Source organism: Seriola lalandi, unplaced genomic scaffold (assembly GCF_002814215.2).
Source record: "Seriola lalandi dorsalis isolate HSWRI2012SDOR001 ecotype SW California unplaced genomic scaffold, Sedor1 jcf7180002054358, whole genome shotgun sequence".
Lineage (NCBI taxonomy): Eukaryota > Metazoa > Chordata > Actinopteri > Carangiformes > Carangidae > Seriola > Seriola lalandi.
In genome coordinates, this window is record NW_019524911.1 from 447078 (window position 1) to 462163 (window position 15086).

At 44.5% G+C, this 15086-nt stretch overlaps 2 protein-coding genes across 4 annotated transcripts in view; both read left to right on the forward strand.

Annotated features, from left to right (window-relative positions):
• The window catches only part of LOC111656533 (ral GTPase-activating protein subunit beta-like), an 11704-nt gene extending 5454 nt beyond the window's left edge, over positions 1–6250 (forward strand). For all 3 annotated transcript variants that reach the window (XM_023408267.2, XM_023408269.2, XM_023408268.2), the window contains 18 exons: positions 417–567; positions 704–833; positions 913–1080; positions 2185–2299; positions 2460–2595; positions 2692–2753; positions 2956–3058; positions 3191–3324; positions 3419–3601; positions 3718–3866; positions 4162–4331; positions 4503–4606; positions 4747–4902; positions 5174–5359; positions 5458–5616; positions 5689–5811; positions 5900–6016; positions 6159–6250. In XM_023408267.2, coding sequence (XP_023264035.1) covers positions 417–567; positions 704–833; positions 913–1080; positions 2185–2299; positions 2460–2595; positions 2692–2753; positions 2956–3058; positions 3191–3324; positions 3419–3601; positions 3718–3866; positions 4162–4331; positions 4503–4606; positions 4747–4902; positions 5174–5359; positions 5458–5616; positions 5689–5811; positions 5900–5962 — 2292 coding nt within the window. In that variant the 3' untranslated portion in view covers positions 5963–6016; positions 6159–6250. The remainder of the gene's footprint in view (positions 1–416; positions 568–703; positions 834–912; positions 1081–2184; positions 2300–2459; positions 2596–2691; positions 2754–2955; positions 3059–3190; positions 3325–3418; positions 3602–3717; positions 3867–4161; positions 4332–4502; positions 4607–4746; positions 4903–5173; positions 5360–5457; positions 5617–5688; positions 5812–5899; positions 6017–6158) is intronic.
• Positions 6251–8501: 2251 nt separating this feature from the next.
• The window catches only part of LOC111656536 (potassium voltage-gated channel subfamily KQT member 2), a 21428-nt gene continuing 14843 nt past the window's right edge, over positions 8502–15086 (forward strand). Inside the window, exons 1-5 of the mRNA XM_023408271.2 lie at positions 8502–9984; positions 11184–11334; positions 12437–12527; positions 12938–13064; positions 14395–14570. Of these exons, the coding sequence (XP_023264039.1) occupies positions 9852–9984; positions 11184–11334; positions 12437–12527; positions 12938–13064; positions 14395–14570 (678 nt within the window). The 5' untranslated portion in view covers positions 8502–9851. The remainder of the gene's footprint in view (positions 9985–11183; positions 11335–12436; positions 12528–12937; positions 13065–14394; positions 14571–15086) is intronic.

Consider the following 15086-nt stretch of genomic DNA (forward strand, 5'->3'; position numbering starts at 1 on the left):
ATGCACAGGCGACTAAAACCTGCGCATGTTTCCAAGGCAACGGGCAAACCTACGGTATGACATCTTTATCCACCCAGGTACATGTCCCTTTACCTCCCCAGGTATGCAGTGGGAAGAAAGAGTTCACTTCTCCATGACATTATCCTGTAGAAGACCAAGGTAAACTTGTCCAGACCCAGCTTCCTCCCAGCATCCCACCCATCCAAACATCCCACCCCTCTCAGGAGAGAACAGTTATCTTTAAACAAGTAGAAATTCCAAGCAATCAATTCATACAAGTATATGAATATACAAATAAGGAAACACAAAAAAAAAAACAAAGACAAAAAAAAACCAGAAAAAAAACTTCTCCTTTCTTGTTTTGGTTCGTTTGAACCATGTTCTGACTTTTGGGTCTCCTCCTTCTCTCCTCTCAGATGTCTTCCTCCTCCCATCCTCCCTCCTCCCCTCCCCCGCTGTGCTCCAGTCCCCGACCCTCCCCCTCCCCCCTCAGGTGTGACGTGGACTCCCTCCTGCACCTGTTCGGCTGCTGGTTGTTTGATGCTGCTCTGATCAACAGAGACTCTGGTCTGTTTGGCTAGTACTCTGTCTGTACTACAACAGTAGTACTACAGTAGTACTACAGTAGTACTACAATGCTACACATACTACATACGTGAAGCAGCTGCAGGTTACCACATGATAAACCCTGTGTCTCCTTCAGCTGGTCACTGTGATGTCACTGTGATGTCAGAAAGGTGGGCTGCAGGTCGAGCTGAGGCCTGCGGGACGATCTGCAGGATCATCACCTGTAAGAAGACCGCAGAGGACATCCTGCCTGTCTACCTGTCCAGGTATATGTCTGCTTACCTGTCCAGGTCTAGTCACCTGTCTTTGGACTGTGTTATGATCATGTCCCCCCGCCCCCTCCAGGTTCTACATGGTTCTCCTGCAGGGTCTCCAGGTGTGTGAGGGGGCGTGTTTTCCTGTCCTGGCCTCCATCCTGCTAAACTCCACCTGTCTGTTCTGCTGTGACCTGAGAGGAGTCAACATGCTGCTCCCCTCCTTCATCTCAGCTCTGGAGAGCGTGCTGCTCGACAGGTACAAGTACTGCAAGTACTATTAATATTATTAATTACTGTGGATACTAGTACCAGTACTGCACACATTACTACTCTGAACATGAATAATAAGTGTAAGGAGTTCAAAATAAAGACATGCATTGTAAGTGCTAGTTGGGTCATGTTAGGGTGTGTAGGAGAGGAGGTGCATTTTCAAGAGATTCCTAAAGATAGAGAGGGACGTCCTTGCTCTCATAGTATTCGGTAGCTTGTTCCATGATCGGGGAACCACAGACGAGAACAGTCTGGACTGTGATGGCCTTGTTTGCAGGGGTGGCAAAGTCCAGGCGGTAAAGTCCAGGTCTTGTTTCCGCTGTGGTCTCTGATGAATCCAGTTCAAGTCACACTAACATGAAATCCATTCAACAAATACAGAAAGTGATAAACTCACTTCAGTCAGAGCATCCAGACACAGATTTACAGAAGAACCACACACACATTAGCTGAGGTGATCAACTTTCACTTCCCAGTTTCTCTTCAGCCACACTTTCACTTCCTCTCTCAAACTGAGGTTATCTGTGTTTTAATGTGAGGTGGTTTCACAGACAACAATCACTCCAGGCTGACGGGCTGTGAAACTGGCCTGTGAGATCCTCAGGGACTCTGATGTTACAGATATTACGACCCACACTGATGTGTAGTTGTAGCTCTGTCCGTCACAGGTAACCACCCACCTGAGCTGTGGGAGCTGCTGTTTGTGATCCAGCACAATGAGGACAGACTTGTTCTGAGAGATATGAGTCAGAACAAGAGAACCGCAAACCTCCTGTCTGCACCCAGACCACTGTCAGACAAACTGTTCTAATGTGAGTCATTACGAGCAGATCTGAACGCAGGTCCCTGTGGGTACAAACCTGTTTCAGCCAGTTTCCCTGTCCCATGTCAGTCCAAGTCCTGCGGTCTGCAGCAGGACTACAGTCTCACGTCTGAAACATGCAGCAGTAATGTGTTCATCAAGCAGGAAGCGTAGTCATCCCAGCACTGCACTTACACCTACAGATACAGTAAAGTCCAGGTCCAGCTGTGACTGCAGGTAACACTCTCTCTCTCTCTCTCTCCCTGTGTGTCTATGTCTCTCGCCCAGAGAGCTGTTGAGGTTTAAGAGTTTTGTGAGTCCGGTGGATTTGAGACGAGCCTCCATCCTCATCCTGCTGTCCCTGCTGCCCCTCTCTCTGCAGTTTGGATCTGTCCAATCTGAGGTAACCTCCCGTCCACCTGGTTAAACACCTACACACACCCGTGCAGATATGACCAGGACCTCACAGGTATACGATAAGAACATCCAATAATAACCACCAGCTACAGTAACGTTCACCTGTGTGTGTGTGTGTGTGCGCGTGTGTGCGTGTGTGTGCTCAGGTGTTACTGGACAGACAGTTCGGGGGTAATGATGTCACAGCAGGCAGCTTCCTGTCTCTGAAGCCCCGCCTCATCGGTGTTCTGATTGGAGCTCTGCAGACGGAGAGCAACGCCTCCAACACACAGGTGATCCTGGGTCAGTCACAGATCCTGGTTCCTGTTTACAGTTTGAAACAGTAGAACACGAACCACAGGTCTGATTGTTCAAATGGTTTCTGTTGAACTGATGCAGCCGCCATGTTGAACCTGGTCCAGGACTTGGCTCTGGTACAGGCGGCAGGACAAACTCAGCAGGTGAGTCTGCTGACATCTGCTGACATTGCTGACATCTACTGACATCTACTTCTGACTTCAGGGCACTTTTCATGTAGAGCAGGTCTAGGTTTCTTCTAGAACTTGTAGATAATAACACACAGTGCTGACCTGAGGATGTGTGCATGTATCGGCCTCCAGGGGGCGCCAAATGGACTTTACTCTGTTATTCTGGGTTTTCCAGGAAACTCAGTCCCACCGTGGTGGAACCAGTAGAGCCAGATGGACTGGGGGAACCGGGGAAACCAGTGGAACCAGTGGAAACAGACGAACCAGAGGAGCCAGTGGTTAATGATGATCATTTGGATTTTAACTAATTGTTAAGTTGTAATTGTTTGTAATATTGACCCAGTATGTCGTGGAAATCTGACAGTGACTGAGTTTTTTTGTATGTGTGTGTGCATTGCCATGACAACCAGCTGTCCAATCAGATGCTGCAGGGGTTCTGTGGGTTCAGTTTGTGCGTCTGCTCACTCAGCGTTTGACGTCTCAGTGGAGGAACGAATCAGCAGTTTGTCTGTCTGCACTGGAAGTACTGGGAGGACTGGCGAAGGTGGACACAGACGTGCACACACACACTCTCTCTCTCTCTCTCTCACACACACACACACCTGAACCATCTGTAACTCTGTGGTGTGGTCCTGCAGGTGGAGGTCAGGGTGGAGGAGTCGGAGAGGAGGCGAGCAGTCAGTTCTGTCTGTACTTACATCGTGTTTCAGTGCAGTCGTCCTCCTCCTCTTCACTCCAGAGATCTTCACTCCATCATCGTCGCTGCTTTCCACTGTCTAAACATCTGGTTAACTAAGCACCCCGCCATGTTAGACCACCAGGTAACTCACCAACAGACAGATAACTGTATATATTATACAGACAGGTGTACAGACAGGTGTGTACATACATACAATGTATTAGGTGTGTGTTGTACATTTAGTTGTGTGTGTTTCAGGAGTGTTTACTGGAGATTCTAGAGATTGTGGAGTTGGGGATTTCAGGCAGTAAGTCCAGACAGGAACAGGAAGTGAAGTGTAAAGAAGAGAAAGAACTGAATCCAGCCTCTCTGAGGGTGAAGGAGGCAGCTGAAGCCACACTGAGCTGGTGAGCAAAACAAACACACTCTGAAACATCTACACTGAAACATGCGATGCTGTTTCCACAGAATGCAGATGTGGAGAATAAAGTGCTGCTTTGATTTTAAAAACAGCAGATGTTTCTGCTTGAAGTGAAGGATTAACTTTTTCGACCTTAATCAGACCAGAGTTCTCTCTCTTTCTAAAACAAAACCTTGACCTTTCCCTGATGTGAACCCATTTTTACTTGCCTTGCCTGCGCACATGTTGAAATATATATTCAGAGGGTCTAACAAAAAACCTGCTCTTTATCCATATCTCAGTGTCATGCAGGTTTCAGGAGGATTCCCGTTTGTTGGAGGTGTGCTGGATGAGGACGCTCTGATTGGCTGCTCTAGTTTGAGTGACAGCAGTGTGAAAAAGTTCAGATATTTTGTGGTGGACAGCTCGGTGATTCTCGCCATGCTGGAGGAACCACCAGTACCTGAACAGGGTTAGTCCTGACTCACAGAAACACAACATATTCAAGTACAGAAACTCCAGTTCTCCTTTGAAAACAACTTAAATAATCACGTATTTGAATTTTTTGTGATTCATTCTCAGTGAGTTGGCTGATCGATCAATCATTCAGATACTGTTTTTAATGTATGTATCGTTTGTGCAGCATCATGTCCATCGCTCACAGTGCTGATCAGAGGACCATCAGGGCGTCACGGCTGGACTCTACAGCTACACCTGGAGCCCAGAGAGGGAAGAACACCTACACAGGTAACCACTTACACTTGCATCACCGAGTAGTATAACAAACACACAATAATAGCAATAATAGCGATGTAAGAACTAAACGCAGTGTGTTTCACAGGCTTCAGATCAGTGTTTTATCCTTATTGTCTGTTGATTTTTTGCAGAAAACTCGAACCCCAGAACACTGCGGTGTAGCCCAGGAGGATTCTGGGATACGATGTGGTTTCAAACATCAGGTGTTTCCTGAAAACATGAACAGATTTCCTTCATATAAAGCAGATCTGAGTATTCCAGCCCTGAACAATGCCATTACTGAGGAGGTAGGAACCTCAACCAGGTCAAGACCCTGGTCTGACCCGGAACCAGAACCTGTGTTCGTTCAGTTACAATTGATGGTTGTGCTTTACCTGTGCATATCACCTGTGGCGTTCCTGAGGCACCATTGTAAGGTCCTCTTTCTCCAGCTACATCGAAGTCAGTCAGGTGTTCTTTACCTGTTCTCCACGTGGTGTTTTTTATGATAGCTGTTATGTATGATGAGTCATCACCTGGCGTCAGGTGTCAGTCAGGTCTAAACTCCTCCTCTGTCAGGTTCATCGGCAGTTGGAGCGTCTGCGAGCAGTGCTAAAGAGACAACGCCAGGTTGAGGATCGGCTACAGGCGAGTGGTCTGTCGGTTGTCATGACGACCTGCAGGCCACCGCCTCCGGTCACTAACTTTCAGACGGCAAGACTGTTCCTGTCCCACCTCGGTCTCCTGACACCTGAGACCCTGAAGGTACAGAGGACACGAGGACAGGACAGACATCGATTCAGTGAGTTATTGATTCATTTAGACATGTCTGTCTAACCTGTCTCCCTCTCACCTGTCCGTAGGATCCAGGTACCAGCGGTGTCCCAGCTCAGCTGGTGTCTCTGGATTCGTCTCTTCCAGGATTCTCAGAGGATCTGAGACGTTTGGATCAGATGCCGTTCAGAAACTGTGACTCTGCCTTTGTCTTCTACATGAAAGCTGGACAGAGGACAGCTACTGAGGTCATACACACCTGTCTGTCTCACCTGTCCGTCAGCTGCTAAGGTTATACTCACCTGTCTGTCTCTCTGTAGATCTTAAGGAACGTTGAGTCCCGGTGCAGCGTCCCATCTCACTTCCTGGACTTCCTGTCTTCTCTTGGTCGGCCGGTGGAGGTGGGGCCACGACAGGGGAGAGCACCAGCTCCAGCAGTCCGAGTGAGCAGACAGAAAATGTCAGGTGACCGAGGTCATCAGAGGTCACTCTGTACTCCCTGTACCTGACTGGTTGTTTTCTGTCTCCCAGAATTCCCTGCTGTGCTGGGTGACAGTGGAGGGGGCGTGTTTAACGGAGAAAAATTTGTCCTGATGTTTGCTGATGCTCTGACGGAGCTCACCTTCATCGTCCCATCAGTGTCCCACAGTCAGTGTCTGATGATGTCACAGTCAGAAAATGTCTCTAGTGATTAACATAGTCAGTTCCTCCATGACCATATAAGGAGACGAGCTGTTCTTTTATATATTTTTTTGTATTACTAAATGAACTTCCTTTTTGTGTTTTGAAGCGGTTGATTGGTTGAAGAATCCAAAAGAGGCGGAGCCTCTGACTGAGTCATCATGCCACATGCAGAGTCACTCTGAGCTTGGCCGAGACCCCACAGTACGTCTCTTCAAAATAAAAGCTTTTTCACTTGGTTATCACTGACCTGTCTCTCTCTCTCTGAACTGTATGTATGTCTCTGACCTGTCTCTCTCTCTGAACTGTATGTATGTCTCTGACCTGTCTCTCTCTCTCTCTGTCCAACCTGACCTGTCTAACCATGACCTGTCTGTCTCTCTCTAACCTGTCTGTCCAGAGTTCTCCAGTCGAAGACAGGAAGTCTTTTCCTTTTGTGTCGTCGTTCGTTGGCTCTGAATCTAAACTGCTGATAGTTTGGGTCGAGCGGTTTGACGATATCGGTAAATAACTTTATTATTAAAGTTAGTATTAGCAGAGATTGGGGAGTGACCTTCATCTGACTGGTGACTTTGTGTTTCAGAGAGTTTCCCTCTGTCTGATCTGCTGTCAGAGAGGAAGACAGGAACATCGGCTGGGTAAAACACAGACAGTCCACCCTCTAACAAACTGATTCAGTCTGATTCTTTAACAAACTGATGACATCTGTCCATCAATCTGTCTGACAGCGTCTCAGACGTCCAGCTGATCTTCATCCATCCTCTGAAAACTGGACTCTACCGGATCCGTTTCCATGAAAACGTCACCAGCAAGTTCAGTTTAGTTGTTCCACTGGTCAATGGGAGTGTGGTCAGCAAGAGGTCACTGGGTAGGTCTATCACCTGTCTGTCTGTCTGTCTGTCTGTCTGTCTGTCTGTCTGAGTATGACCTGTCTCTCTGTAACCTGTCTGTCTGTCACATACAAAACCAGAATTACTTCTTCCTGGTTGTATCCCTCCGCCACTCAGACTAGTTTCAGATTACATCTCTGTTTATCCAGAATCATGTAAAATCTTGAAATTTTGTTATAATTGCCGTGTGAAGTCTTGAGTAATGGCTAAAAAATGTTTTCTTAGGTCACTGTGACCTTTGACCTTTGACCACCAATGTCTAATCAGTTTGTCCTTGAGTCCAAGGGAATGTTTTTTACCAAATTTAAAGGGATTCCCTTGAGGCATTCTGGAGGTATTGCATTCACAAGGCCAAAATCATGTTTTGTATGGTTAATGTGACCTTGACCTTTAACCTTTGACCCCCAAAATCTAATCAGTTCATCCTTGAGTCCTAGTGAATGTTTGTGCCAAATTTGAAGAAGTTCTGTCAATGGGACGGACCAATGGATGAGACCTGATTCTCTGTGTAGCAGTGAGATTATAAATCCTTTATCAGGGAGAGAAACTGTCTAAAACCGGAGCTTATCCAGTTCAGCTGTCGTGCGTCTTTCTTTAATGTAATACTGTCTAATATATATATACATATATATAATACAAACTTGATTTTCGGAAAAAGTGACAGCCCTTGTATACACCAGTCCCCACATAACTCATTTACCTCATAATGTTTAATGCAGCCTCAGCCGAGCCATTAAATGCCCCGGGGAAAAACACGCTTCGCGTGTCTGGCCAGTGTGTGTCCCCTAACCGATCTTGGCACTTCGTTACAACATCAAGAGCAGAGCAGCCTGCTACTGTGAAGTATCTAAACATTTGGTGTTCTCCGTGCACCACTATTATACTCCCAAACTGTAGCACCTGGCACATTAAGTTCAGCTGAGCCAGTGTCCTGTTGCTGTGAGGCACTGATAATACATCAGGTTACACCGCTGCCTTGTTAGCTGAGTTGGTTAAAATTAATTAAAGTTCAAACGTAATGTTATTGAACATCCCATTGTTAATGTTAGCTCCGTTCCTCTTCAGGTTTATTGTCTCCTGACAGTAATGTTTCTACCACCTCACTTTTTTATCTGCAGCATTACATTGTTGACCTGTTTTATTTAGTTTTTGATGGTTTTGCAGGTGAAGCCTCGGGGGCCCCTTGATCCCTTTGGGCCCCTGGGCCTGTGCTGGGTCAGCCTGGTCTTTAGTCCAGCCATGTGTCTAATGACAAGGAGGCGATCTGGATTACAGGATTGTTTGAAAAATAAAAACATTTTGTTGTGAATAGGCCTTTGACAAAACGTTCATCACATCACAGATTTTGTTGATTAATTTAACATTAATGAAGAAGACCATCTGTCTGTCTCCAGGTTTCCTGGTCAGAGAGATGGTGATCAACTGTTGCCATCGGCGACGGTTGGAAAGTGACTCGGCCCCTCCGCCACATGTAAGAAGGAGGCACATGATCAATGACATCATCCTTCGTTACCGCAGCCGCTGCTCGGAACCTGCCTTCTATTCTGCCCTGTTCCGTGACCTCTGACTGTTACCATGGCAACATTATTGCTGATCTACCATTAACAGTTTTAAAGGGGGCTATTTGTAAGTTTTGCTATTGATATGTCACCGACGTTAGCATTAACAGCAGTCTACTTAACAGTCTAGAAGAACTAAGAGCTGTCTCCAGCAGTGGAAAGCAACGCCAATGTTAACTCTTATTTTACTCCTATTTCTATTTTCTTCTATTGAAGTTAGCATGCTAACTGGCTAGCGCTGGCCGGGCTGTACTGTACTGTAGCATCCGGTCTGGCCTGAACAAATAACGCTGCCCACCAGCTGCTCCCAGCAACAAACCACATTTGTTGGTGGAGAAAATGTACAAATCGCCTATTTAAAGGTGTGTGTCTAAATCAACCAATCAGAATCGACCGTTATTGCTCTCAGGTTAAAAACTTTACCTCCAAGTTTGATTTTCTGATGACGGGTGTTACTGAGTGATGATGTCACCTGTATGTCTAATAAATAGTGTGTGTTTAAACCACTGTGGTCTCTGTAAAAACCTCACATTCAACATCTACCAGCTGATTGGTCCTCTGGTGAGTGATGACATCACGTTACTGAACTTGACAAACAAAATGCTACCTTCTCCTCACCTCCTCCACGCCACTGCCTCCTCCGTTTCTTCTCCTTTCCCCCTCCTCTTTGCTTTCTCCTCTTCTTCCTTCTGGACATCTCCACCTCCTTCTTTACTTCTGCTCCTCTTTCTCTTCCTCGACCTCTGCTCCTTGATTTCTTCACCTCCTCCTTTACTTCTCTTCCTAGTCCTCTACTTCTTACTGTCTCTTCCTCCTCTTCTTGACCAGCTCCTACTTTTCTTCTTTCTCCCTTCCTCATCCACCTCCTTTTCCCCCCTCATTTATATGGCTCCTGCTTTGTTTCACTCCACCTGTCTCTCCTCTGGTTGCCGTGGTTACCACCTTGAGGTCATCCTGTTACCATGGTGATGGACAGATAAGATAATAAAACATCCTGCACATAAATCTTTTTTGTTGTGTTTGTCTTGTTATATCTAATTGATCAGTGTTTTTTTTTTTTTTTCCTTATCTGTGATCAATAACCCGTCGCTGACGTCATTCTGTTTCCTATTTGTGCGGGAAGTCGGTGAGGAGAGAAAAAACCTGCTGATCAACCAATCTGCCACTGGCCTGTCTCTCTGCGGGTCCTCTTTCCCTCCATACCTCTCTCCTCTTCACCTCCTCCTCTCCTCATTCTCCTCCTCCACCTCCTCTCCGCAGCAGCGATGCTCCCGCCAGGCCAGGCCGGCCTCGGTGCTTTGTCTGCGGGCTGGCGGTAGATCGGTAGGTCGGTGCGGGTCGCGGCTCTCAGTCATGGTGCAGAAATCCCGGAACGGCGGGGTTTTCCCGGGGGCGCAGGCCGACCAGAAGAAGCTGAAGGTCGGCTTCGTGGGTCTGGAGGCCGGAGGGACCGAGTCCAGCAGGGACGGAGCTCTGCTCATATCAGGTAAACACGAAGAGGTCGGAGGTCGTTAACGGGAGATGGCACGCGGCTGGAAAATATGTGTGTGTGTGTTTACAATGACGGGTCCTTACGAATATAGTAAGACAAAGATGAGTGTGTGTGTGTTTGTAACGTGTAAACGCGGTGATGGAGCCGCGGGATTAACGGGAGTAAAAACGGAGAAGGTGTTTCTGATGCAGTGAATGAATTTAATAATGTAAACATGAGAAATAGATCCGGGAATGTTCCGGGACGTTCTCAGTGTTTACAGTGGTGGATAAAAAAAAAAAAAAAAGAAAAGGAACATTTATTCACATCCAGACCTGCAGGTTTGGACCAATGAGGCTAAAGGAGGAGATGTTACTTGTAAACGTGTCGGACAATGATTGAAGGTGATTATCTGATGGAAAATATTTATTTGGATTATATGTTGAAGCTGAAGCTCAGTACAAACCTGCAGCAGATTTTATATCTGAATTTCTGACGAGTTAATTTGAACTAATTATATTCTCGCGTTTAGACTCAAACCGACACTGAATTTTTCTGTAAACATGTATCTATATATAGTATCTGTTTCCTCTGAGCTATAATGATCTTTTGTTGTCCAGAATCTATTCAAATCATCATTAGTGCTGGGATGTTTGAGTGCAGTTTTCCCTCTGGTATACAGGCTGTGTGCTCCTTTCAATATATGAAGCTGCAGGGTTTATAAAGCTGAAAACTTATCAAGAAGCATTTTTACTTAACATACTGTGATAATTGTGTCGATGCCACTTGTGTTTTTTTTGTTTTTTTTTTACAGTAAATAAACCAAACTACAAACTCATATGTTGCATCAGAGGAGCAGAAATAAGAAATAACCTGGGGACAATAAAAGTATTTAAATCAAAATGTAAAACAGTTATTAACACTAACAGGAGCTATAAGTTGTGTAACCTCAGTCGACTCTCTGACTCTCAACATGAACTGAAATACCTTATTTTTTTTGGCCAACAGTGAGAAACCAAATATGTTCATTGTAATATTGTGTTAAAATAAGGACATTTCACATGTGAGAAGCTTCAATAAGAGAAAGTTTTTGTGCTTGTGATTTAAAAATGGCAAAAAAATGAATCATCTATGTGAATAGTTGCTCAGTAATTTGTTAATTGAGTAATCTAATGCAGTCACAGAAACAGTTAAATCTGTGTCTGTGTGCTCAGGTGGGGAGGAGGGACCTCGGCGGCAGCGCAGCAGCGTCTCCGGGGGAAAGAAACCTCCGAAACGAAACGCTCTCTACAGACGACTGCAGAACTTCCTGTACAACGTACTAGAGAGACCTCGAGGATGGGCCTTCATCTACCACGCATACGTGTAAATACCTGTCAACTACACCTGTCTACACGCTGCAGATTAGCTGACGGTAACAGACACAGGACAGATGTTCTTATTATTACGTCCACCCTATTTATACCAATGAGGGGAGGCTAAACAACAGAAGCACCTCTCTGTGTCATGGCAGCAGCACAAACTGCAGCCTCCACAGTGACCAGATACAGCTGAGTCAGCACCTCTCCAACAGTTGCAATACAAACTGAACCAGGAGGCTTCATTACAGACCTGCTGCATCAGACTGACACAGCTTTAGCTGCTGTTCCTAATAAACTGACTGCTGAGTGTATGTAGTAATGTCCTGCAGTGAAAGACACTATATAGAATAAATACATTATTAAATTAATAAAATACCCTATTATACAATACAAAAATATTTATAATATTCATGTGTGTATTACTGTATATATGTGTAGTATAACTTTGTAAATATATAAATATAGTATATACATGAAATATATGAAAGCCAGATTTAAAAGATATAAATAAATGCAAATGAATTAAATAATATTTTTTATTCTGTCAGAAGCTCCGATAAACATCTTAATTTCTACAGGGTCAATTCTTTCTACACTGCTGGTCTCATCTACTTTTTCATATTTATCTTGTAACTTCAGATAAAAGTGGTAAAATTTTTATGTATAAAGTGTATAAAGTATAAAAGTAAGATGAAGAGTAAATGTATTTAGTTACTTTCTACAACTATAATCCTAAAGATCTGGTTTTTAAAACAACCTGAGAGTCTGAATAAAACATCAGCTCCATCCAGCAGCGACTGGTCGATATCTGCACCAACATCACGTCACGAGCAGCAAATAAAAACCCAGAGAAAATAATAATCAGTCAAACAGAAAAATAAAACTGACGTTAATAACATCAGTGACAAAGTGATAAATGATGAAATAAATGGGTCAGTGCTGCTCTCAGGTCAGTTTCCAGGAAGAGCTGAGGATCAATAACTGAAGACGGACCTGGGATCAGGTGTCGCAGTTTAAATCTTCTCCCCGGAACACAGACGTGAGATCAGTTTTCAGGCACACGGCAGAAGTATCAGTGTGTTTACTGTTAAATGTTCTGTGTTCAGGTTCCTGCTGGTGTTCTCCTGTCTGGTTCTGTCTGTGTTCTCCACCATCAAAGAGTACGAGAAGAGTTCAGAGGACGCTCTCTACATCCTGGTAAAAAAATAACATCACACCAGCATCTTTTATCTGCAGCTCTCAGAGTGAATGACTGATCTGAGGTCAGTTGATGAACTGAATAAATTCTGTAAATGGAACTCAGGACGTTCTGGTATTTTTAGCTTCTCTGTTCCTGTGATTTGATATTTTTGATTCAGTTCATGTTTCCTCTCTGCGGGTTTGATTTAGCAGCTGATTGTAGAGCTTCAAGAATTACTGGATTGATTGGTGATTAACAGAAAAAGGGGAAAGGTGTCAAATATTTGTTGTTTCCAGCTTCTCAAATATGGCGATTTGTTTTCTCTGTCGTCGGTCACAGTAACTAAATCCTTTATTGATAGAGAAAATAATGGTTAGTTGCAGCTGTAGTTGGTTGTTAACAGTGAGTTGCTGTTGTTGTGTAACAGGAAGTGGTGACCATCGTGGTGTTCGGGGTGGAGTACATGGTGAGGATCTGGGCTGCAGGTTGTTGTTGTCGGTACAGAGGATGGAGAGGACGACTCAAATTCGCCAGAAAACCCTTCTGTGTCATAGGTGAGTCTGACGACTTTAACGACATGTTTACACTCCGACAGGTGAGTCTGATGATGGGTAAAAGCCCGAGATCTGTTCTATGGAAAAACCGTCTCATCTGCTCAGAGTGAGGGAAGAAATGTCTGAACTATGACACAGTGATGAACGATTTATAGATTACAGGATTATGGACTTGAATATGACTTTCCTTTATAATGGAAACCTGTAATTTTGTTTGTTTGTGTTTATGTTCCTTATGACTGTGAAAAAAGTAAAGCTGTACCTTGAAAGTAAATAAAATAATTGTTAGGAAAGTAAGGCATGTGCAAACGAGTGCACTATTGTAAATATATGTATAAATACAAGCAGAGTCTTGTAGCAAACAGACCTGAGTAACTGTATAAGAACTCTGCGATCTGACCATCTAACATGAAATGAAAATGTTAAGATATTCACATTGTTTTATTTTGATACAATGCTTTTGTTCTTTGTAACAGCTTGTGTGTGTGTGTGTGTGTGTGTGTGTGTGTGTGTGTGTGTGTGTGTGTGTGTGTGTGTGTGTGTGTGTGTGTCCCACAGTATGGCAGGTAAAGACATCCTGCAGCTCTCTGTGTGCTCTCCAAGCAGAGTTGGCACTTTGTTTATGTTGCCATAAACAAATTGGAGCCTGTTTTCTTTGCTCAGCTCTTGGCACCGCGGGGCTTTGTAGTGATCGGGGTGGGAGTCACTGATTTTAATAGGCAGCTCTTTTTTTATTTTTTATTTAGATGAATAATAATGGGAACTGGCCTAATTCAACTCTGCAGGTGTTTGTGAGATATTTCTGTGCATACTTTCACCCATAAAGGAGAATCGGTTCCATGACGGATTCAAATAATTTGAGCCAGATTTGAAATGAGATTTGAATATAAATTATAAATTTGAATAAATTAGTCTTTGTTTATTTCTGTCTTATTTTTATGCCTCCGCGCCGCTGATATTGTTTTCGGGTTGTCCGTCTGTCTGTCCCATTCTCGTGGACATATCTCAGTAACGTCTTGATGGAACCTCGTCAGATTTGGCACAAGAATTCTCCAGGACTCAAGGATGAACTGATTAGATTTTGGGGGTCAAAGGTCAAAGTGTGTGACCTCACAAAACAAATATATAAAATATAGTTTTTTTTATTTTATATGGGATGTAACCTGAAACTGATCTGAGTGGCGGAGGGATACGACCACGAGGCGGTAATCCTAGCTCTCACTTATTTTCAGTCCTAAATAATTATAATCTGTAATTGTCTCGTTTGTGTTCCTAATGTGAAACTATATGTTTCCCTGAGATCTGCATCTTCTCTCTCTGTCTCTTTCAGACATCATGGTGCTGATCGCGTCCATCTCAGTCTTGGCTGCAGGGACTCAGGGCAACGTCTTTGCCACGTCTGCGATCCGGTCTCTTCGGTTCCTTCAGATCCTGAGGATGATCCGGATGGACCGGCGAGGAGGAACCTGGAAACTGCTGGGATCAGTGGTCTACGCCCACAGCAAGGTAAACTGGGAAACACCTGTCTTCATCTCTTCACCTGTCTGTCATTTTACCTGTCTTTCTTTCAGAAAGACTGTTTGTCCAGATGTGACTCTTTCAGACAGATGTGATGTTTTCACCGAGATCACCGAGCTGTGTGTGTGTGTGTGTGTGTCAGTGTGTGTGTGTGTGTGTGTGTCAGTGTGTGTGTGTGTGTGTGTGTATCAGTGTGTCTTTGTGTCAGCAGTATTGGTTTGTTAGTATCATCTTCTTGACATCTGATAGTTTTCATTGATTTTGGACAGTATTGATCGGAGCTATTGACCCCCCCCTCCCCTCATGTTCCTGATTTCTCAGTAACAGTTTGTTGGCATGTAAAGGTGTGTGTGTGTGTGTGTCTTAGTCTAACCTAATGTCTCTCTCTCTCTCTCTGTCTCTCTCTCTCTGTCTCTCTCTCTCTCTGTCTCGCTCTCTCTGTCTCTCTCTCTCTCTCTCTCTCTCTCTCTCTCTCTCTCTCTCTCTCTCTCTCTCTCTCTCTCT